Source organism: Dermacentor variabilis, chromosome 2, assembly GCF_050947875.1.
Source record: "Dermacentor variabilis isolate Ectoservices chromosome 2, ASM5094787v1, whole genome shotgun sequence".
NCBI classification, from domain to species: domain Eukaryota; kingdom Metazoa; phylum Arthropoda; class Arachnida; order Ixodida; family Ixodidae; genus Dermacentor; species Dermacentor variabilis.
In genome coordinates this window covers 211,778,004-211,803,463 of record NC_134569.1, presented here as the reverse complement: position 1 = coordinate 211,803,463, position 25,460 = coordinate 211,778,004, and the positions used below count along the sequence as shown (strand labels likewise).

Below are 25,460 nucleotides of genomic sequence, written 5' to 3'. Positions count from 1 at the left end.
GTATTGCAGAGGACACTAAAGAAAGAATTTCCACTAGACGCGTATGGCATTCGTTACTTAAGCATAGATAACGAGGACGGGGTGCCTTTTGACCTAATTATGCTCTTGGGCCTCCACTGTATTTGGCGCGCGAGAATGGCGGGATACCATGTTGATAAAGATGCGCGGCCTGCACGAATGTATTTCAGGGAACAGATGCACTGGTTTGTCGCTCTCCATAAGGCGACAGAGGAACCACCTGAGTGGCTCCCAAGAGTAGAGCCGTTGGTTAATTTGCGCGAATTTTGATTAGACTCAGCCAGTACGATACTGGTTGAATACGTGCCCAACAGCAAACGTATGTTGTATCTTGTTTTTTGTTTCGGTGATTGTTTCCTCTTGTAAATAGTTGTGTACTGACAATCGGGCAATAAAGAAAAAAAAAGAACTCGTGGCTCAGTGGTAGCGTCTCCGTCTCACACTCCGGAGACCCTGGTTCGATTCCCACCCAGCCCATCTTGGAAGTTGCTTTTTATTTACGAAGTGCCTGCCGTGATTTATCGCACACGGCCAACGCCGCGGACGCCGACGCCGACGACACCGGCTTTTCTGCGACACGAGCTCCTTAACGCTATCGCGTTAAAACAATGTGTGTGTGGTCGCTGGTCAGTGTATTGATGTGCGGAGAGCCAAGGTGCTGAAATTGGGCCCTTGCGAAGTGTGATGTATGCCTTGGTGTCGTGTTCGAAATAATTCCTGTGTCTTGTTGGCAAAAAAAAACAATCAATGAGAAGCTAAACGGTTTGATGCTTAACTGAGATGAGTACGTTGGTGCCCTTGCATCAGCTTCGAATGTAGCCCCAGGCAATACGAATGAACCTATTCACCCCCGATTCAGTGAGTGAAACGCCGTTTGGGTTGTAGCCGCAGCACGCCATCAAGCTAGGTTAGTGAATCTCGACGGGAGCAATATACGCTAGTGCTGGAGTTATGTAGGTTGATGCGTCAACTCAGCGATAGGAAATAACTGAAGAGTGAAATTGGGGGAGCATTCGTGCATGACAGAGACGGTAGGGCCCTTAAGCACGACAGTCCTCTGTGTGGTCATGCATGCAATTAAGTATGCGTCCTGTTTAATGCATAGGATGATTAGTTTCCTAGAGAAGGAGGATATCTTGCTTTTGGGTCTGTGCAGCGATGAACTGCAAGAGGAGCGTGTTGTTGACGATGAGCCCCCTGCAGTTCCGTTGCTGCGCATGTAGTGAGGAAGCCACCATGATCCCAGCCGTTGCAGGAGCCATCCGGTCTGTCATAGGAGGTCCCCCGATTACTGCTACAGGCACTGCGCGAGGGGGCAAGGTCGTCCTCACGTGCAGCAAGGCTTCTGAATGAAGACCGGTTGAAAGACTTCATAATGACAGCACGGATATGTTGTGGAATAGATTACCAGAATTTAGCGGGGTAGCGGGTAATTTCTCAAGGGTTGCAGCGGCGGGAAAGGTGGACGGGTCAGAACGGGGCTCTGAGGGGCGATGCACGCATTCAGGTTAACCAAATAGTGAGGATGTCAGGATCACGTTGCGCGAGTGGCAGGTTAAGTGGCGTATTGCTGGAGGTGGAGGCGGGAAGGGACCGAGCGTACATATCTGAAGAAATAGAAGAGCGGTGTCCTTCAGCCATGGGAATCCTTCGGGGTAGTAGTTTCCGTCAGAGCAGGGGTTGCAGAAAGTGTAGATTCAATTTGGAACGAAGCCGATCGAAGAAAAGCTACATGGTAGTCGTGTTTTGCTTGACAGGACTGAGCATTGTGTAACCGACGTGGGCCTGCGATGTGAATGGGAGTCGAGGGCTTTGTGGCTGACTGACCCTCGGCAATTTCATTGCTGAACGAGAAAGGCTGCCGGAACGAAAACAGGACCTATTGTGCTTTCGTGTGTTCGCCAAGAGAATGTTAGCCTAAGCTTCACAGCCTTCGAAGATAGCAATTTAAGGGTGGCTATGGGAGCCAAAGACGGCTATAATTTTACCAACTTGCGCAGGGCGTAAACCGCATCCGCACAAATTTTGCACGTACGATCATTAGGCTGATAATCTCCCACTCAACGCGGGCAGCCAAGGGGCCATTACTGATTCGCTCCACGATGGCCAGGAAGAGGATGGAGGACAAGCTTCTGAATGCATATTAGTGCGGTGGCCTAGTTTACTACCGCAAAGCTTTACGGCCGTAAAATTCCAATATTCAGGGCTCGCGTTAGCCAGTTTAACTGTGCCTTTACTGTCTTCGGAGCATCCATAATACTGGTAGATTTCGATAAATAATCTTCTGCCAATAAAATTGTTGACTGACTGATAATATAGCGGCGTGGCAGCCTCAAAACGCCGAAACTGCAATGCAACACAAATCGTGGAAAAGCTGAATAGGTAAGCACTCTTAGATTGCCTAACTGGGTGCAGTGAAGGAGGACCTTTTGGTAGGAACCTCGCATTTGTATTTGAGAGCCGGTCAACTGTGATAGCAGTACGTGTGGCACGCAACATGCGCGCTGCAAGAACCTCGAAACCTTGGTCCCGAAAGCTGACCATGATTTTGTGGGAAGAGGTATGTGGGTCGATATTGCATATAACACCTCAACAGGTGTTTGGGGCGGTGGTATTATAAATGCGGGAAAGGTTCGAGATAACACACGCTATTAGGGTTTCCAGCTGAAGCAGCAGTAGGGGCAGTACACGCAATTCTTCTAGTGTTGCGGTCGAGGTGAATGTGAATTCGCGTAGCGCGGAGATCCAAAGCAGTGGGTAAAGCGGCGACATCTACCTCTGCTTGTAGACTGGCGTGAGCAGTAATAGTTGGGAGGCGAAGTGTCGTTGCTGGGCGATAGAAGGTGCTGTGGGCCTCCGGAGCTGAGGCAGATGAAGTGTGCTGGGTTCGAGGCCAGCTGGTTGTTCATTCGTTCTCGTTAGTCCTGTATGCGGATGCCATGAGGAGAACAAACACGGACCCTATGGGAACAGGTCTGCTTTGGCTTAATCTGGACAACCAGCAGAAATTAACAAATTCGGATCCTTAGATCTTGACTGCAATATGCCAGCTCTTCACCCAGAAGAAGCAAAAAGAAACTTACTTTCTCAGACTTGTGTGGTCATTCGGAGAAGCATTCCAAGCATACAAAGCGAGAAGATCCAGCGATTGCCCGCAGTTCGGGCCGTCACCAGTGATCCGGTGCAGACCAGGGCAGTATGATGCCACTGCGATGAATATAGGAACACTTTTCAGCCAGAACATTGTCGAACAGATTCACAACTGATTTTGCATGGTCATCTATGAAACTCGGTCTAGTGGGAGTCAAAAGAAGTCGCAGTTTCGCACCAAAGGCGAAGCATCGATTGCGATAGCAAATTAGTAGACAGCTATACGAAGTATGGATAGTAGTTCTTTTGGCTGTATAAACATGGAAACATTCGCTTAGTAAATGAATTTGCAAGCATGATGTCAGCGCGCGCAAGCCCACATGAACATATTACACTCGATGAGCGCGGACACTCGCGGTGTAAGGAAGCGCGGCAGCAGCTGCGAGCGAAGTAACATTCGTGCTGTCTATCGCTTGAGCGCAAGAGAGGCGAGAACGCAGCGCGCACAAAGGTACGAGCCGTCTCCAGATCATTTTAAATATACGGCGCGTGCGACCGCGCGCGGCCCTGCTACCAGCGCCAGATTGAGGCGCCATCGTCAGTTCCCCTTGCGCCCGGTCGCGAAATATGCGGTTGCTGCCGGAGCACAATGCCGCCCCCCTCCCTCGTTACCATCACCCCCACGGCCTTTTGCGTGACGGAGGACGGCGAGTTTGCTCTCCGCTTTCCTCCGCGTGCGCCAGCCTCAACCACGATCGTCGCCTTCTCTCGCTTGCTGTCAGTCGCACATACGACATATGAGGCGCGGCGAGGGTGTTATTGCCCTTGGACTTCATACGGAACATCACGGCGACGGCAGAAAAATGCGCCTGGAGTGCTCATATATTTCTATCACGATAAAATTCAGTAGCACAGAGAGCTACAGCACGCTTCGCCAAAAATTTAAACGCACGCCATTTCGCATACGACCTCGCGCTCTCGTCAAATGGATCACGCAAGAGCGCACTGCAAGTGCAAAGGCATACACACAAGCAGGAGACAAATACGTGCTAAACCAAAATTTGCCATTAATCTACACCCCCGCACTCTTGATACGGAACTGGCTAGTGGACGCACTGTTGCTGCATACTTTAAACTACTACCCTCTATGAATGTATCACTGTTGTGGGAGCTCCTATAGAATTACCATTGCGAAATATTCCGAACACCCGAGTCTTATGAGAAGCCTTGTTTAAGAATGCGTTGACTAGAAGCCAGCACACGAATAACTGCGACGCGCACACAAGCTGAATTCAGACCTCATTTCGGAGGCAAGGGCTGGACTTGCCTCCGAAAATTATATACTGGACTAAAATTTTATCTGAAGGTACTGAAACCGACATTTGTTGAACCATATTCAATGTCAAAGTCGAGCAATATTCTCAATAACTACACCACTTTCTCAGCTTCATGCGTCAGAAAATGATTGTAAGAAAAAATAACCGTTTTTGTTATGAATTTTACCGTTACAAAAGAAGTTGTGGGCTTTAAGAAACGCCGCATGGGCGGACTTTGAATTTATTCCGACCATGTGTAAACTAACGGGCAGCTAGATCAACTGCCGGAGTGTTTTCGCGTGCCAACACATGACAATGGTGCCGTCGACGCTGAATATCGATACTGTGATCGTGTGCTCAGTAGCACAACGCCATAGTTCCAGAGTCACCACGATGGACGGTTGTTGCGGAACCAGCATACATTACGGAAAGTGTTTTCTTTTTATTGCAATAACCATTGTATAGACACTCCCGGTGGATTTATGCTGTCGGCGTCGACGTCGCCGTGAGGTTGCGTAGGGGTGAAAACGTGTCAGGATGAGCCGGCGAACGCGGTTCAGTCTCACGTGCGCCAGTGGGTAAAGCATGCGTGCCCTCTCGTCGCAAAGCTTCTAAGCTACAGCGAAATAATCACCAATTCCACCACAGAGGCAGAAGAGGCAGCCACCGCGCTTGCTCTCAGCGCTACATCTGCTTCCACAATTATCACAGACACCAAATCCGCCATTCTCAACTATGCCAATGGCTACAGATCCCGCACCGCTGTGCGCTTACTAGGCTTCTGGCAGCGCTGGGGCCTCATAGCCCTAATCTGGATGCCAGCACATGCCAGCCACCCTGACAGCGAGGAGGCTTACTCCTTGGCCCGACGTCTCACATTCCGGGCAGTAGGAGTCGAGCCCCCTCTACGGGCTGCCGAGTGCTGCTCTCCTTCCGTGATATTCTGTCGTCCTACCGGGACAAACAAAGGGAATACGCGCCCCAAGCCTCATCGCTCACCACAGAGCAGGCCGCACACTGCCGACGACTACAAACTCGGACTGCTCCATGCCCCATACTACTACATGCCCGATACGCAGTCCAATTCCCCTCAACATGCAAACTTTGCGGCAAACCAGGAGACTTCCTACACACCCTCCTCACATGCCCCACCTTCCCTCATCCCCCATCACCTGCCTTGATGGAGTCTTACTCGGAGACCCTTTGGACCTGCACCTGCGCTCAAGACCAGTGCCCGATCATCTCCAGTGCTACGAGAGGGATTGCGTTCCAAGGACTCTCCTTCGCTTTGTGAGTAGTAAGGGAGCACAGTAAAGGAGCACCCAAGTGCCATGTAGGGCATAGAGTTTCCTACAAAATTGAAACTCTATGATGTAGGGGGCTTCGCCCCCACCATTCATATCATTGGCAATAAATGTTTCTACCACCACCATCTCTCCTGTGGCACGCAAGACAGGGGGGTGAGGCGAGAGAGCAGGGGCGTTCTTCTTCGGCGGCTGCTACGGTGTCTCGATGCCGCTCGATGCTCCTCGCCCGCCGCTCAGTACAGAGTGGACACAACCGCCGCGTCTACTACGGCATTCGCCACGCGAATCGCGGACGCCGTTGCAGACGCCTTTGGCGGGCACCGTAGGGACGCGTTGCCGGCGCTTATGTGTCTTGCAAGCGGTATCCGACGTGGTAAAGTGAGCGCCCGCGCGGGCGCTTTAGCCACGTCTCGGCAATGCATTTGGCCATTTAGCCATCTTTAGCCATTTAACCATTTAGCCTCATCTTCAAAGCGATCTGCGATGGGAGGAACGCCGAGGTGGAGCCGAGCAGAGCGGTTGGCTCTGCAGGGAGCTCCGTGATTTTCTATCTTTTGACCAGTTTTTCCTATGATGTGCTGAATTTCGCGTGGAATACGTGATTCGGAAACATCTAAGGACTCTGCACATACCAGTGTTAGCGGTGAGCCCTTTGTCTTTTCGTAATTACGGGCCAGGACGTGCCCTCCACACGTGTGCGGATTGCTAACACGCCGACTACAGCGGCGGCGGCTGCTGCGCGGGAGACGCCATGCGCGCTGTCGCAACAGATGGCGACGCCGGCTGCGTCCGGAGCTGCGATGCCCACGGGGGCGACGAACGCTACGACGAGCACGCCTAAACCAAAGTATATTGAAGCTTCAAGCTCGCACGACCCACTAAAAGTACGAGCGACGCTCTCGGAGGTGCACCGGGAACAAATGGAGTACCAAGACACCGACGAGAAGTTAGTATCATCCTACAAGACACCGATATGCCCGTCACACGCGTCGGGCAGGAGGAGGACAAAGAAGGAGGCTGGCAAACAGTGCTAACTGTTCGCCAGAAGAAGGCTCTCGCAAGAGTTGGAAGAAAAACCGTGGGAGCAGGGGGTGCCTACGACTCGTCGAGCCAGCACCTCGGGCCAGCCAAGAAACCGCCAATGAAGAAAAAGCCACGAGTCAACAGACTACCTCCGTTACCTAAGGAAGACTTCAAAATAATAATCCGACCACATCAAGGGCTACCAGTTAAAGATTGACTGCTCCGCAGATTTCCGAAGCGGTCATCATGGCCACACAAAGGAAGGTGAGAGTGGAACACTTTCTTTTACGACTAAAGCCAGGATCAAACATATTTACCATATCTACCCCCAAACAAGAGGTAGAATATATAGTCAGGAAGATAACGACGCTCGTTATCAACGGCAAACAACACGCAGTAAACGCTTACGTGACGGCCGGAGAAGGCACAAAGAAAGGTGTAGTGCACGGATTGGCACAGCACACGAGTCCGGAAACACTCCAAGCCAACCTGCGCATCAGAACGCAAGGAGCGGAGATACTACGAGCGCGCATGCTTGGGGAAACACAGACAGCGGTCATTACTTTCTATGGCCCCATGATACCACGCTTTGTCTACTACATGGGAGGAGAAATGAACTGTTACCCATTCAAGAACACCGTACTATTCTGCAACGCCTGCATACAAACAGGCCACAGGACGGACGTGTGCCCTCAACCCCATATCTCAGTATGCAGCAAATGTGGCACTAAGGAGCCAGATCCAGAGTACGAATGTAAACCCACCTGCTCCACTTGTAGAGAGGAGCATCTTGCCGGGTCGAAGGACTGCAAGGAATGGTACAAACAGCCACGGCAGAACAAAGCGCATAGGAAGTCTTCCTCCAGACTACTCAAAACTCTGATCAAGGAGTCTGTACCAAGGCCACGGTGGTACGACACGGATGAAACGGACGACGATGGATGGCCACCATTAAAGTGACAAGAAGACCTACAAGCGGTGTCGCCACGACGACAGCGATCCCGATCAAGACCGCGACGAAGGCGACGTAAGGACTCTTACTCTTCAGACCACCCCACTTCCAACCACTAGCCTATTCTTACAAGGTCCAGGCAAAGATCTCCCACTCCAACAAGGAAGAAGGAACCCACCGACAACAAGGGGAGCTGGGCGGGGATAGTTCGTACCATGGCTCCCATAACATCGAATCCAGAATACCCAAAAATTGTATTAGAAGATACGCAACTCAAGCGAAGCTTAGAAGAATTTAGGCTGGAGATCGCCATAGTTAAAAGCCAACTTACAGCTAAGGCGGAACAAGCAAAACCCACGCATGCGGCGCACCAAGAACACTCGAAAGCGACACCCACTACGGACAAAACACTACAACTCTTAGTGCAACGGATGCGAAGCATCCAAAACTTCCAAGAACAACTATACGCTGATTTACAGGGACTTAAAGGATACGTAGAAGAAGCGCTAGGCCGACAACGACCACTGCGTAAAAGAGCGAATAGCAACCCCAGCGCACCGTCGGCTAGGAAAGACAAGAATGGCATAATCTCGTGCTCGACAGACGTCGAAAGCGTCATCAACAATGGCCAGTAAAACGCCCAGAACCGTAGACACCGCTGAGATATGGCACTGGAACCGCCGCTATTTAGAAAGAAGAGCGGCCCGCGCTACAGACTTACATCAATTCGGTCATCAGCAAAACTGATATTATATGCCTCCAAGAAGTAGGAAAGGGTACTGTCAAGCTAAGGGATTACTACACAGTTACAAATCAGCAGTAACCGCGGGTTGCTACATTAGTGCATAAAGGAATAGCGGTGAGCTCACGCTATGTCGCTCAATGCACAACCAAGCACCAAATCATTGAAATACACACATCGAAGAAAGGGAGAACAAATACCTTTATTTGCAACTTATACAGCCCTTCCAGGGAACGTCGACCGGACTTTGCGAATATTATTGAATACGCATTAGGCCACCTGAGAGGAAAAGAGAAATTTGTACTCCTAGGCGACTTCAACGCTCCCCACACCAATTGGAGATACCGACGAGATACCCTCAAAGGCAGAAGCCTGGTAGAAATTACAGACAAATATGATCTAGAACTAGCAACTCTCCCACTAACACCCACTAGATTAGGAAATAGCGTGTGCGGGGACACCTACCCCGACCTAACCTTCACACTAAACATAGCGGATGGGCAACGGAGAAATTTAGACGAAAATCTGGGAAGTGACCACAATGTTATTAGCTATTCAATGACTACACCCCGGCTCAAGCTTCCACCAAAGCAGGCCAGAATCACAAACTGCACGGCGTACAGGAAATATCCAATGTCCACAACACCCCCCAGCACAGCTGAGGATTGGGCAAAGGAACTCAAAGTTCCGCACGAAGCCACAACACAAAACATATCCATTAACGCGAAAACACCTGCAGTCGACCCACACCTACTGCACCTTTGGGGGGGGGGGGGGCGGCGCAGCTTAACCAAGCGCTGGAAAACTCAGGCTGAACAGAAAGCTTAGGGCAAGAATAGCAAGAATAGTTATTTGGAGCCCTTGCCAACAATACTTGATTAACAAAATCGAAAGAGTACAGAATTTAGCTTTGCGTTTTATTTATTCTGTTTACTCCCGTCACTCTAGTGTCAGCAACATACGCAATAGGGCCAACCTAGAAAAATTTGAGCAGCGCAGGATAATATCTAGATTAACATTTATTTACCAACTTTATCATGACAACTTTAAGCTATCACGGGAACGATATCGACAGGATCCTTTCAAACGATCAGAGCGAACGCACCACAGTAAAACTATTAGACAGCCAGTCAGCCACATCAATGTTCACAAGTTCTCTTTATTTCCTCGCGCAATTTATTATTGGAATACGTTCTGAGGAGGCAGTGAACTCCGCTTCGCTGGAATCATTTGTTGAATGTATTAGTAATGTCAACTTTTGTTGAAATTCCAGTCCAAGTGGTGTACACACTGAGTTGATAATATTGCCTTGTTCGCGTATTCATTTGTCATCTATGTCCAGTGTATTGCCATATTTTTTTGTTTTTCTCACTTTTTATGTATTATATCTTTGCAATTATGTCAAGTAATTAGTTTAAAGTTACTTCTCTTGTTTGTATTCTTAGTATCCACTCCTGCATGGGCCCGAGATGGGCCTGCAGTATCTGTAAATAAATAAAAAAATGAGTATGCCAAAGAGCTGCAAGCGGAAAATTGGCTCCAATTTTGCGATTCACTGAAAGGGACGTTATCCACCGCTAAGACGCGGGCTATCTTACGCAGCATGATAGACCCGGACTCTAAAAGGCCGGCAACAGCGAGAACAATACGCACCCTAGTAGGTGAATACAAAGGTGACACCGATAAACTGATCCAAGCGCTCAGGGACAAGTACATTAAAACAGGGCGCGATAGTCTCGAATCTCTCAGCTACAAAGGGCCGACAAACAAACCTCTAGATGAGCTCGTTACGGTTGCGGAACTGTATGCAGCGGCAAAGGACATCAGACAAAACACAGCACCAGGAGGGGACGGCATCACCAACGCAATGCTGCGCAGCCTGCGCAATGAGCAGCTCGGCCGACTAGTCGACTACTTCAACAAGGGCATATGGGAAACTGGTACCATTCCACAGCAGTGGAAGGAAGCCACCGTAGTCCTAATCCCTAAACCGGGAAAACAGAAAACTATTCAGAACTTGAGACCAATCTCACCTACGTCATGTCTAGGGAAGCTGTTTGAAAAAGTGATACTCACCAGGTTAACCGATTATATCGAAATCACAACCTCCTATCAGGGTACATGTACGGTTTCCGCAAACATCTTTCACACAGGATGTTTTCGTTAGGCTAAGAGACTAAGTCATGACAACGTGGCGACTGGTGAAGAAAGCATAGTGGTGGCGTTGGACCTACAGAGCGCATTCGACACTATGTCCCATAGGCTCATCATGGAGGAACTAGAAGAAATGGGATGCGGAAAAAGAATTTTTGACTACGTCAAATCCTCCTAAACTGGTAGGACTGCCACAATAGGTTTAGAAGATATGCGATCACCCAAGCTCAATCTCCCCAACAAAGGAACTCCACATGGAGCTATACTCTCGCCATTATTGTTTAACATTAGCATGAACAATTTGGCAAGAAAGTTGCATCAAATTCAAGATCTCAAATTCGCGCTGTGAGCGGATGATATCATCTTATGTATGCACAAAGGATCGTTAGGCCACAAAAAAACACTTTACAAGAAGCCATCAACACCATTCAACACTTCGTGGCAGAACGCGGCTTGGCCTGTGCAACAGAAAAGTCCGAAGGGATCAGAGTCCATGGACGAAACTACCGTAAAAGGCCAAACCTGCACTTCCAACTAGAGAATCGATACGTTTTGTGCGCAAACAAACAGGGACGAAGAATAGAGGCAACACAAGGACGAGCGCTTGTGTTGTGTTCGTCCTTGTGTTGCCCCTATTCTTCGTCCCTGTTTGTTTGCGCACAAAACGTATAAATATGAATATGTTCCAACTAGGCCGACTCGCAGTTATGCTAGAAAATCGAATGCTTCCCGAAAAGACCAAGGTTCGTGTCTTGGGCCTCTGGATCCAAAGGAACAGGCGAGCGGATCACACTATCGCGACCTTTAAAGTGACAACGAAGCAAATAGCAAGACTAATAGGAAGAATCACAAAGAAAGGGAGAGGCCTATACAAAAGCGAAACGATACGACTCATTCAAGGTTTTGTCATCAGCCGGCTAACATATGCTGTACCCTAACAAAACTTAAATCGCACAGAAATCAAGATGGTGAACCAGATCATACGTTGCGCGTACAAGGTGGCGATAGGATTACCGGTGAACACCGCAAATGAAAGACTACACGACACAGGAGTTTACAACACCTTTGAAGAGCTCAGGGTAGCGGTTATGATAAATCAGACAGAGCGCCTGTGTCTCACACAAGCCGAACAACTACTGACTGAACTAAGATATTCGGTGAAACCGTAATATTGCAGTGACCAAATCCACCAGATACCAGGCCACATCAGGAAGCAAATACAAGCCACACCGATACAAATGAACATGAATCCCGAACACCACAAAGGCCGAAGACAAGCCCGTGCCAAGCAACTTATCAAAAGCTTTGGGAATAATCAAGAAGTGCAATACACGGACGCCGCTCGGACTGCTAGAGGACACGTCTTAGTAGCAGTTCGCAACACGCAGCGGTAAAGAGACGAAATAACGGCCTCAATAAACACAACATGCACAGCCACTGCTGAAGCTTTAGCAATCGCGATGGCAATCAAACACAGCAACAGCAGCGGGCACTCGGCAGTGGTTATTTCCGACTCTCAAGCAGCATGCAGAATGTACATGCAAGGCAGATTGCCACTAATCGCGCTGAGAATCCTAGGCAACGCACTCCAAGAAGAACATGCAATCATATGGTGTCCAGGACACGAGGGCATCCCCGGCAATGAGAGGGCACACTCGCTAGCTCGAGAACACACGAACCGAGCGGGGAACCACAGCCCTTCCCAAGATAGTCCACTTACAGCCCGAGACCTCCTCGAACACGAACGTCGCACGAGAGAGCGCCTTGCCCCGCCGCATGGGCAACTGGGGGTACAAGAAGCCCGCGCATACAGAAGAATACAGACACACACCTATCCTCACTTGGAAAGAGCCCAGCACATGAATCCCACACTACATGCCGGCGCTTGTCCATGGTGCGGTGCGTGGCCGTCGCTGCCACATGTGACGTGGGAATGTACAAAAAGACCACGAGAACCGAACTCGCCTGAGATGCTTACCTACAATAAGGAGCCGTGGGAGATCCACCTCGCCCGGCCGGGGCTGGGGGCCGAAAGGGGCCTCTTGGACCAGGCGGAGAGAGTAGCCAGGATCCCCACTGGTGTCCTGGAATAGGGACCCACCCAACCGCTTCCCTCCCCACCCTACCCTTTTCCTTACTCTCCTCTTCCCTCTGAAAAATTAATAAAGTTTTCCACCACCACCACCATCTCCGATGTTTGCAGAGGGCACGTAGTGCCGGTAGCGTCGAATGCGTTGTGCTTTCGACGTTTCGTGCGCGTTAAAGCGACAAATGCACGGAGGTCAATTGGCTCGCGGCTGCTGCCGCGATTCCTAACTCCAGCGTTTCACAGATAGTTTCCGCTATCACGGGGCGATGTGTGTTCATGTTCGCCTGTGCAAACGTGATATCATTCTGGTGCCACGTTGACGTCTAGTTGGTTTGAATCCAAGATATAACGCGTGAGCGCGACTGAACAAGGACTTAGAAAAAAGCAGACACACAGAAACCGCGCTGTCTCCGTGTGTCTGTTTCTTTCTACGTCCTCGTTGAGTCACGGTTACGCATTCTGTCATTGTTAGTTTAGTTAGTAAGCGAATGCTTACAAGCTTATACGGCCGCTGAAACTACTATCGTTACTTCGTACAGCTATCTGCTAACTTTCTATCGCAATCGGTGCTTCACTTTCCAGCGGAACTGCAAATTTTTTTTTTAAGTGACAAATCCGTGCTATAAAATGTACAATGCCTTTAATGATCAATTTGTTTATTTTTCAGTTTAGCGCAAAGGGCGATGTGCTCGCAAGGTGGACGAATGTTCTTTCACAAAGGAGGTTGCAACGCCTCAGCGAACTCGCCAGGTGAGTGCCACTGGAAAGTTGGGCCATCTAAGCTGTGGCATTATAAGCTTCGGAGCTTCCATGTTGCCGCTAAGGTTTGTGAATTCACTTCTGCACAATGAAATTGTTTATTTGCAGGCAATGTAGCAACGTGGCTGCAACACATGCAACAAATGCAATGCCGCTCAATTCGTGGAACGTTCGAATCGACAAAAGCAGTTATTGTCGAACTTGCGCGCTCCGCATGCCCCGATTCAGATATTGGAAGAGGACGGCATAAAGAAGATGGAGATTAATATTTTTGCCGTAGGAGACACTGAAAGGACATAGCAACTTGCGTCTGCTTACGAGGCTGAATGCGCACTCCAAATCAACCGACACTTATCGCGACGCTTCGATAAAATACTCAACCGTCGCCTAGGAAGTGGTTCGACAAGTTTGCCTTGCTGTAAAAGCTGTTGCAAGGATCCCGCAGGAAGAATTACGCCCATACAATGTAGTCGCCGGCTTAACGAAGCATCATCAGGCTTGGAAACAACATTTTCAGAAAATTACCGATACTCACCAAAAGCAGAATAAAGAACGATTTCAATAAACGTGACGTTCAGGCACCTGTGCCTGTCCATTGTTAACAATGCAGCGAAAGTGGAGAATTCAGGCCTTTAAGCAGGGACTTGGATCGTCAGGGGTCGTCACCGTCGCGGCGTCACTTAGAGATGGCTAGCTTGATTAGTAGTTACGTTAAACTTAGACGTATTTTTGTACACCGCGTTTGTCGATTTTGGCGCTTTCATCTTAACATACATTTTTACTCTGTACTACGCGCATTTCTTTAGTAAGGTGTGCGAATTTATGCACTTGTCTTGATTCTTGTAGTTAGCTTAGCGATTTGCTTCTGGTATTCACCTTCAGTACGAATGAAAAAAAAATATACTTCGAAAAGACACTAACACTCAGCAAATGCGTGAGGTTCAAGCGTGATTATCTGAACAGATGATAAATATAGGAATCCAACGCATTGGAGAACATATTTAGGCAACGAAACCAAAATACGCGACACGAACTTAATTGACAAGCGCGGCTCGCATTTGGGGCTGACGGAAAAAAAACAAAACAAAACAATAAAACCAAAAGAAACCAAGGAAGAGCACAGTTCGGGCCTAAACGTTAAATAACTAAAGGCTTCATTCGTGTTACTAGATTACGTATCAGAAAGCAGAACATACGAAATACATATAAAAGCATAAGGAAAAGAACGCCTTGCGTGGCTCCTCAGTTGTAAGATTCTGCATCGCTCAGGTGAAAAGCGCTAATGCTGCCACAGTGTCCCACAAAACAAGCGCTGTATCCTGGTTGAAAAAAGACCTAAGCCAGCAAGATTGTGCCAAACATTGCAGTATAGTCAGCCTGAAAGTGTTTGTTTATGGTTTGACTCATGTCGAGCTTTATTTAGGCATTGTGAGCGGCCCAGGTAATTGGATGCCTTGTTTGATCCCATTTGTCGCAAATGTACGGTGTCTTACCGTATAGTTTCAATTCTCTGAAAAATTGGTAGCATGAATGTTTCCGCAGAGGTAAATAAAGTTTAGAGCGGTCATTACTAAGAACATTAGAGAATCACCGCCCAAGCACTCCGTACAGACAGTTAACCAGCGAAGCTGAAAAGAGCGGCCCCGGTGTTTATCACTGGGTTAATCCCGAAGGTTGATTAAACGACGGCTTGGTATGCTACCGGATCCTCAGTACGCAGTTGCTGCTTGCGCGCGGTTGCACGAACCTGTCCTCGTGCCCGGTCTGCAGCATCGGCGTGGCGTAGACGATCTCGTTCCCGGTTCTTCTCGCCGCGTTGCTAGTAGAAAGCTGCCGGCTCCTCACGAGTACGTATGATGCGTGGCCTATTGAATTCGGAGCCTGAGACAAATTACTGTGCGCTCGCTCCGCTGCGACGAAGAACAACGACTTCACCACTGGCGCAGCTAATCCAACACCGCCTAGATAGTACAAGGCCTTTTCACTCCGATCTATGATGGCATGCTACCTGGCCCGAGTGCCATAGAATCTGATGAGGATGCTTCCGAGTAGGCAACGGTGATTTTGACGTCACCGCTTTCATCACGCCAGCCTTGTCAATGGAAATTTCGGGCCAGGTAGGGTGACGTCATGGATCGGAGTAAAGAGGCCTTGTGCAATATAGGTGGTGTTGGCTAAACGCGCGCCTCTTTTTCTTGTATTTTTTCCGGGCAGGCGCATTGAGTTGCGCCGGCGGAGTTTTCGGTGTAGAGGCGGCCGACAGACGGACGGTCGGAGCAATCGGACAGACGACGAAATGGCACTGCGCATGCTCCGCGCATGTGCAGTGCCAGCCTGTGACATTTCATATTCCTTTTGTACGAAAGCGGGAGATCGCAGGCTAGCTAGCATGGGGTTCGCTCTATAGGTCTGGTATTACAGCAAAGCTCTATATGGCTAGCCGATTCGTCTCGGTCGCCTGCACGCCGAAAGCTCCTCTGACGCAACCCCATGCGCATGCGCGAAAAAAAAAAACAGAAAGAGAGAAGCACGATTATCTGCACCAGTAGTGACGTCATTGCTCTCTGTCGCAGCCGAGCGCTCGCGCAGCTGTTTCTCTCCGGCTCCGAAATGAGTAGGCCACGCATCATACGTGCTCCTGAGGAGCAGGCAGCTTTAGATCAGCAATGCCGCGAGCAGAACCGGGAAGGAGCTCGTCTACGGAGTGCCGATGCTGCAGCCCGGGCACAAGAACAGGCTCCTGCAATGGAGCGCAAGCAGCAACTGCGTACCGAGGATCCGGCAGCCTACCAAGCCGTCGTTCAGTGAACCGTCGGGATTAGCCCAGCGATAAGCACTAGGAGCGCACGTTTAGGCTTCGCTGGTTAACTATCTGTACGGAGTGCTTGGGCAGTGATTTCTACTGATATTTTGGTAGACGACATATCGCCTTTTTTTAGTTATTCTGACATCTTTGCTAATTTATGGTGCCTCCTGAGCTTTACAAATTACAGTTGTGTACCAGGTTTCGCCGTAAGAAAATTAAATAATTTCATGTGTTCGACGTTCACGAAGTCTAGTTGCTTCACTTTGATTGCGCTACCTCTAGCCGCACGCACTTAAAGCACGCATATTTTTGATCAACTATCTGGAGCAATTTGCAGTTTATATTTACTCGCGCTTTGCATGTGTGTTATGTTCCGAAGGCTAATATACATAGTTCGCTCTAGATACACTTTCTACTAATACTTTTTCACACATAGCCCTTAAGTGTTCTAGTCATTTGTACTGTACTCCATGCTGTTTCTTCTTGTGCTTATTTTCCAGTTGGCCTCTACACACCTTTGCTCACGAACCGTTGTACGTTCCGCACCAGAACACACTCTGTACGTAACTGCGAAGGCTGTATTTAAATAGTTTTCTGATTGAATGCAGCACCAAGCTGAAGTGAAAAAAAAGAGCGATTCCGCTATGATTAATCGCTATGGAAGAATATGCTTCTTAACATCAAGAAGCCAGCCTACAGGACAGTAATTCCTGTTTCTAATACGCAAATTGTACAATGTCGTAGACAGCATTTCAGAATTGAAGCTGGACAGGGACAGAATTTGTTTCATGTGTTGAAGAGAGTACGGAAGACATCTTCTATTTAATTGCATGCGAGTGTTAATACAATGCCGGCTGGAAAAGTGGCAGTAGAAACCGCCTACCCATCTGAATAAAATTGCAGCCCAGTTTTGCAGTGACTGAGCACCTCAAAGAAGCTCGGCTGCTGCACACTCAACTCTTCGGAACTTGCTACAATAGAAGCAGGTTGATAGTCTGGCGACTTGCGTCGACTTAGATTTTGCCTGCGAAAACCAGGATCCGATTATGAGGCACGCCGAAACGCTGGGCTGCGGATCAATTTTGACCCCTTAGGGTTATTTAACGCGAACCTAAAACAAACTTCTCGGTCGTTTTGCATGTAGCTTTCCTTTAACCTACTGACGCTGAGGACGGGCTCAAGCCCCCAGACATCGAGCTCTGCAGCCCGACGCCATAACAACGGGGATACCGCAGCGTATATGCAGGTGGCTAGCCTACGTTTGCTGGTGACGCTGTCTCGGGAATAACTGATAGCGTCACGTTAACACACTGCTTCACGTTGTTCGCGCGGAATGGCTGAATACCCTGTAGCTATGACGACTTTCACTGAATTTTGACATACGTTGCAACAAAGCAAGAATTTGTATTTTACTACGGGGATTTGATATGCTGCTACGTGGTTTTTCCTAGGGGTTCAAAAAGGTGTCCGTTTAAATACGCGACATAACGTAAGCTAGGTGCATTAACCAATTTGCCCGTTCTAAAAGTTTCTTTTTCTCTTTAAATACACTTTAAAAAGGCTGACACATATTTTCCTTATTGCGTAGGCCTTATACGCAACAATGTTTCCTTCAATTGGTTCGATTATTGCTTAACATGGAGCATTTGATCAGCCAAGATGTCTCGCACAGGGAAAGCAGCGTTTGGTACTACATATAGGCGACCTTGTGTTCATAATAAATCGCGCAAGCGGAACAGGAAATATTGCATCATACGGAGGTAAGATAGCTTTCTCTAAAATATTGTCACGTCGTAGTGACAGCGAAGAATCGAACGTTTTCAAAAGCGTGATTTGAAAGTTCAACTCAATTGTGCCCTTAAGGAACCAACTTGAAGCATTGCAATGTATGATTTATTCTTTATAAAATCGATGTGCCCACTTCTGCCATGGCTTCCGATAGGTAGCCGGCAGCATCTGAAAAATAAATAAGAATGAATATATGCATAGAGCTACGTTCAACTTTCGCATTAGCGAGTGTCGTAATCGTCGGTGAATATTTTTCTTCTTCTGTACTAGCGAGACATGCCTCAAATAAAGAAAGCTCGTTCTGTTGTGATGTGATCATTTCACAGTCGCACAGCGTAGTACGGCGCAATACAAAAACCAACGCCTTCTTTACTAGATGCCTGCCGCGTTGTCCGGTAAGCTCTGTTCCGTGCCCTCTCCCTTTTCTCGTCTCCGCGAAAAGGCAACGAGCGCCTCTCATGGCGAACGCCTGCAACTTCGATCACGTGCTGCGGCCTCTGAGATTACCATGGCATCTGTCATCGTCTCGGAGTCCCACGATAACGCTTGCTAACACACGCCCGCGCATATAACTAGCCTAGAGTTACTGTATATGCTACCGTAGGTAGCAGAGTTGCGCGTAGGTCCGCCATCTTGCCTGAGAAGCAACCAAGTCTATGCGGCTAAGCCGCACTCCGTTTTTGCAGGCGACATGCCTAGCGTATCGTCGATCGACCGTGGGCGCTTTTGCATCGCTGTGCACCGCTTTTCCGCCTAATCGCAAACAAAGCGCATCGAAACAGCTGACTGGATTAGATTGTGAAGAAAAAGGCGCTGCCCTTTTTTAGCGCGCGGCGTAAGATGCAGCGCGTATATTAGTTGTTTTTTGGACTTGCATTCCCCTGTGCACTTTCTCCGCCCTAATAACGCATGGGCACTCGCGTATCTAGAATAGATTCTGTATTCTATATACGCCGATCAGATGCAGCATTCGTGAACCGCGACGGTAACGATTAGATCGCACCGAATAAACTTAGGGAATATGGTGATGTTGTTTTATAGATTCCGGAAATGCTACAAAAAGTTTTGTGCGAAAAAGCTACTTCACAAAGTAGTATAAGGTCCGAAATAACATAGCGTATTAAAAACTGGACAAACGTTAGTAATTGAGGTGAACAATCAGATACGTTAATAACTTTCATTCGCTTGAATACTGCTTGGCACTCAGCTGTTGTTTCAACAGAGATAAATACGCTACTAAGAGCAGTGCAGTGCTCTTTTAGCATGGAAACAGTAACAAAAAGCACCGAGCCGCAACTGCCGCAACTGGCAATAAAATCACAATGCGAATTTCAGAGAAAAAAACAAAAACACTAGTGTATGTGCGTGCAAATATTTTGATGTAGTGAGCTTTATCAAGTGGTGCTCTTTCACAAAGGGAACTGTACTAAATATAATGAGGCCCATACTTGCTTATGTGCCATAGCTCTCAACATGTAGCCAGTCTAAAATATTACAGGTCAATCAATGACCAACCATTGATATTTCGACTCTGGTACCCCATTAGATCTTGTGTAGGAACATATCCATCTACCAGCAAGCAATGGATATCAGCTACACCTGCAAGTGTGATTTCATTATGTGCCTTTTCACTGCAGGGATTCCAAAAGTAGCCTTCTGTGGGAGTGTAGCGAAAGTTTTTCTCACAGGATTAACATAGCTACATTATAGGGAATAATTCAAAACACAGTTAGGCCCTTACCGTATGTTAAATGACGACATTCATTCCTCTTGCATCCTGCTTCACATAAGCTGTAGTAGATTAAATATATTTCCTTAGTAGTAACCTCTTTCATATTCAGAAACAACCCAAGCAGTGCATAATCATGAAAATGTGAGCTGGCTTTTTTACGACACTTCGGTGAAAGCAGTGTGGTGCATCACATGCAGAAAACTGGTAATTCCAGCTAAATCTCCTGTATAACTCTACGTGCTTCCATCATTCTTTTAAAAAATCCAGACTTGCAGTAGCTTTTAATATTCCGGCTGTGATTTTTTTAGCACAGCCCAAGAAAGCACGTAGCTGTTAGTCAAGCAATTTCATCTCATACACACTTGACGCAATAGGCAGTTGACGGAAAATTTGTTTGTTCAGGTGTCTTTACCTGAACACCCTTCACAATAGTTTTACAAAGGAAGAAAAACAGTTACTGCAGTAAGGTGTAACGAGGCAGGCCGACGAAACAAACGTGAGATGCGCTGAGCACGTTGCGTTGTTGCTACGCAGCTAGCACGCACGTGAACAGCGAACGGCAAGATCGGCCGGATTGGATTTGAATTTGACTGGCGATAACTTGTGTGAATCCAGTTCGCTGCAGCGGCGGCGTCGGGAAATACAAAAATTGGCCCGAACATCTGCTTCTCCGCAATACACGGTTGCTTGGCTACCACGTGATGACGTTCTGCCAATAGAGGCGCTAGCGGCGTGATAAAACAGACGTGCAACTCTGCTACCCGCGGTAGCACATACAGTAACTCTAAACTAGCCGGCAGAAGCATTCAGCCGCGGCTGCCACATCCGCCGGAAGTCGAAAAGGCAACAAGCGCCGCCTCACGGAATTTATGCTGAACTAAGGGAACCGCCGCTACAGTGGGAAAGCGAGCAACGCGGCGGGCATCTAGTAAAGGAGGCGTTGCAAAAACTAACGGAAAGCATAAGAACAGCGCAGAAGCTGGCAGCAAAAGTACAATAATTCTCTCGCAGAACTGCCGGCTCTCACTGCACCTCCAGTTGTGCAGGCGTCGTGTGTAGAGCACATTGCAATCGGTTGCCATGCACACGATCCCATCGGAAAGACGGCCATATTGGAAATCTTTACGACGTGACGGAAGCAGCTATTTTATGAACGCAGCTTTTGGGCCTAGTTCACGCAGAATTTTGTTTGATAAGAAAGAACTGGTGGCTACCCCACCTCCTTCAGAAATATATTCACTATCAGAATTCGGCATGTACCTGTGCTACGAAAACATCAATTGTTTTGATCGCTTAGTGAATACGCCTATATCGCCTAAGGCCATTTCATGTACTGTGAGTAGTGCAATTAAACATGCTAATTGACTGAGTCAATCTTAATTCACTTTACCAGCGCCAAGAGGACGGAGAGGAGACAGCGAGAAATAGGAGGGACGTTCGTGGTGTCTGTATGTCGCCTCTACGTCCCGTCTATTTTGTGCTGGTAAAATGAGTAAAGTTTCATATGCTATGAATGAAACAAAAGAAATTGGTGCAGCCGCTCACACCGTAATGCGAATTCTGATGTCAATTTTCACACGTTAGTGAGCGTGTTGGTGAGTGGCCATGAGTTCTTCGCTGCCAACATTTACGGCACACGCCGAATAAATTTATGTACGCAATGATCATATAGATTCTAACTTAATATGAGCAAATAATATGCGCGTTTAGCAATTCAAATAATGTTTTGTTGCTTTGCGTTTATTTTGGAGGACGCAGTAGCCGTTACTCCTACTATTCAGTGGATGAAAACATGGCGAACGTTTGCAGCTATTCACATTTTCGTAGGAATTAACTCCAGTGAAGTCGTGTCATTGCACTGAGTTGTATTATCATGAATGTTACATAATGAGATTGTATATTAATAGATCTGCAGAGGCCTAATTATCTCGCAAAATGATGGTTAATATAGTTGAAATAAAGACACGTACTGTGCAAACTTTTCTAAGTTTATACGTTTCCCCGCGAAAAAAAAAAAGAAAGTTCTCGGTCAGATGGGTGATATAAAGCTATTGAGAATACTTTTTTGTGCATTAGCGCTTGTAAACTATATGACGATATTGTTTTTTTTTACGTCACAACGTTAAAAATTTACCCGCGATTACGATATTCACTAACGCTAATTTTGAGCGCAGCTGTTTAGGTGTTTTGAATTCGCGATATACTGTGGCAAAGAATTCGACTCGGAACGACAGGGTCCTCTCGGCGGTTGCGCTGAGCCTCTGCTCGGGCTAGGGAGCCTACATGCAATCAGCGCTTGCATGTAGGCTCCCTAGCTCTGGCCGCTCGTCCAGTATAGCAGCAGCAGACGAAGAATTTACACCGCTTGCGTCGCTCATTGTTCACGAAGCCTGGACGCCGGAACGCGTGGCTCGCGCGGAGCGCACCCTCTAGCGACGGCGGTGCAGGCGAAATAGCGCATGCGCCGTGCGCCTGAAGCCTACGCCAGCGCTTTGTTTCCATATGTGGTATTGGTGAACGCGTTCGCTGCGTGTCTAGTCGCTGCCGCGGAGCCCGTCTCGTGCGCCACCCCACTTGCCGCATCAGCCTTTCGCCATACTCTCCTCCTCCGCTTTCCTCATCACGCTCTCTTCGCTCTCGCCGTATTTCATCCCCCGCGGCGCTCCGCGATCTTCCATCCTTCGCTTTGCTCGTTCGCTCAGTTACGCCGAGGGAAGGGGTGTCTACGAGCTGCGCTTTAATATGCGTTACGATATAGTCTACACGCTTAATACGTAAGTTGTCAATGAACAATCCTGTGTCATAGCTGAGGTAACAAAACCCTTGATTTACACGTTCCACCGACTGAAACCGACATGAACCGACATGAACGCGCGGAAACCGACATGAACTAAATGCAACTAAGTGGTCCCTCGAGCAGCGAAACGTTGAAACATTAGCTGTACCGTATCATGTGATGTGACCGTAATACAGCATTTGGCTGAGGTAGTAATATACCTAAAGACATTGCGTACGCGCGACTTATTCGTAATTTATATGTCCGAAGAAAGCTACAACTACGGTGTTTTTGTATCGCGAGTGGCATGTGCGAAAAAAATCAATTGCGACGACATTCTAAAACCATTTCTTATCGCGGGCGACACCTCGTAGGGTTGGTTACTGGCAGAACGCGTGAATAAATTGAAATGGAATGAAACTCGCGTTCTGTCAAGACCAGAATCCAATTTGAAAATGAATGCGCTTCTATCTGTACTTGGTGCGTCAACAAACGCATAGAAATTGCAGAATAATATGTTCAGTAGCGTTATTACTATTTTTCGCTCGCCAGTCAGGGCTGATGGTACGTACCGGATGCGGTAATTCATGGCCGCTGAACACGAGTTGCGGTCTTGAGGATTTGTTAAACGGCAGACGCCATTCCACAGCCATCACTACAACCCAAACAAACGTCGAAATAACTATCGGCTCAATTTTGATGGCTCTTACCTCCTCTTTATTGTTCGTTGTTTGCATAGCGACCGAGATAGTGATCGCACATCGCAGGCATTTCGGGGAAAGTGAGATGGCGATTTCCGTCAAACGCGCTGGAAACAGCACCTTCCATTGGATGAAAATTGCAGCATGTGAATCAGCTTGAAGAAAAATGTGCCAATTATAGATTAATTTGTAAGACCAGGAGCGTGTCAGTGAAGATAGGTGGCTGGCTAGTAAGAAACCATTCTTATCCACTAAAATTAATTTGGGCCACGCGTGGTATCTCGCAAGCACCACCGGTTTTTCCGTTGCCAGACAGCCCGCTATCCCCGGTCTGTAGAATTTGATTGAAGCGCCGCAACAGGCTAATTTCCACGAAGATTTCCAATCGCGGGCAGTATTTTTTAAGCGAATATGTTTACTTGGCTCTTTTGGCTATTTTTGTGCTTGGTCGGTAGTCGTCGGGTGGTCGATGGCCAGACTCGGTAAGAAAAAGGGTTCGTTCATTCGTTCTTTCTCTCTCCCGTTCATTGGACCGTTCGTTCGTAGATTCATTCGAGGTGTTCGCTTAGCTTGAGTGTGTTATTTGCTGGTTTCTACACAATTTTATTAGATGTTCTTCCAACAGGACGATTCGCAGCACGAGCTCCTATCTATTCACATAGGAACGGTTGACTCGTTTTGCTCAGCCTCCGTTTCTCCGGACTGGACAAAGTTTGTTGAATGTAATGGCGAGCGTCAGACGTGCCTACTAATAGTGGCAGCGTTATTTATTAGGACATTAAAATAATTTACGATATTTGTTAATAAACTTGAGACTCATTACATCTGAAACGGCACGTGTACACAGCTCTGTAACGGCGCAATAACGAGTGATGTCGTGATTTCAAAATTCTATAAACTGCCTCTAGCTACACATTCAAATGTAAAAAGGATGATGTACTCATTGCTGTAATACGGGCGGCTAACTTATGCGTATAATAGTTTAGCAAAACCATCGCACACTTTGCAACAGTTTCACACAGCCTGTACACATATATCAGACGTTGACCACTTCAGAGGCTGTAGCATGCATTACACAAAACTGCAATGCGTAATTTTGATTCTGAGTTACGGATTCGTAAAATTTGTTCTTAGTTTGCTTAAAGCATACCATCTTCGGAAATTCATGCAAAAACGGCGCTGCTCCGAAAGAAAATTATTCATTTTCTCTCACACGCTGAATTTCATTCACTGCGGTTCAGAGATTGCCTAATAACTGCATACATTTATTGTGCATACGAATTGAAATATCTGTGTTGCTCCAGACTTAAAGCTTTCATCTTAATAAAGGCCAACACGGAAACAGCCTAGAACTCTTCGAGAAAACAAACGCTCCCCAAATATGACTTCGTGAAATCGTGAAAAATGAAGGTGGTTTCGTACGTTTCATTACCTTGTTGCCCTTGTTAGGGCAAGGCTGTGTTACCAAAGATTTTTTTTCTTTCCCCATTGAAGGCATGCTCACACGAGCACATGCGCGCTAGAGGTTAAGGGATCCCACATTCGCGAAACATCAGGGAAATCTTTTATATTGAGAATGGCTCTGTTTCAGACAACTGCAGTTTCCAATCAATTATTTTTTTTCTTTTTCTTTCTTTTTTTTTTGCAGACGTGCCCTACTCGGTTTTTGTGTGGGCATACATGGACAAAAAAAGCAAACTGTAAGGCTCGTTCTTTTTCTAGTGCCACTGTGACTGGATGTGAGCACACTATAACTTCACGGGAACTAATAACCGCGTCATAATAGAAATCGCTTCGTATCTCTCTCAATTACGCTTTGCATTTGCGCTGAGAGAATATGAACTTTATCGCAACTTAATCTTCGCAGTGCTATTCTGCGATCTGCCTTGTCAGAATTGCCCTCGTTGTAAAATTCCTTCGCTATAAGTTATGGCATACCTCGAAGCTTTTGTGAGAAAATGAGAGGAGCCAGGATCACGAAACCGCAGTGAAGTTCCTTCAGTGGGCGATTGATGTTTCCGCGAAATTAGAACGGGCATTCTCTGTTGAGCACTTCTTGCGTCATGCTGAAAAAATAACATCCAAGGAACACGTTGCTTCATGTGTCTTTCGCGTGTCAAAATGAAAATTCGCGCATGGTGATCTGACCGTCATCACAATACCTAGCAAAGAAACAGTATGTAGGTGTATCGACTTTGAGATGTATT

At 47.5% G+C, this 25,460-nt stretch overlaps 1 protein-coding gene across 1 annotated transcript in view; it reads left to right on the top strand.

The window, feature by feature from the left end:
* Positions 1-25,460, top strand: part of LOC142570673 (uncharacterized) — a 150,095-nt gene that overhangs the window by 110,305 nt on the left and 14,330 nt on the right. The window contains exons 14-16 of the mRNA XM_075679026.1: positions 13,359-13,441; positions 16,757-16,815; positions 24,902-24,953. Of these exons, the coding sequence (XP_075535141.1) occupies positions 13,359-13,441; positions 16,757-16,815; positions 24,902-24,953 (194 nt within the window). The remainder of the gene's footprint in view (positions 1-13,358; positions 13,442-16,756; positions 16,816-24,901; positions 24,954-25,460) is intronic.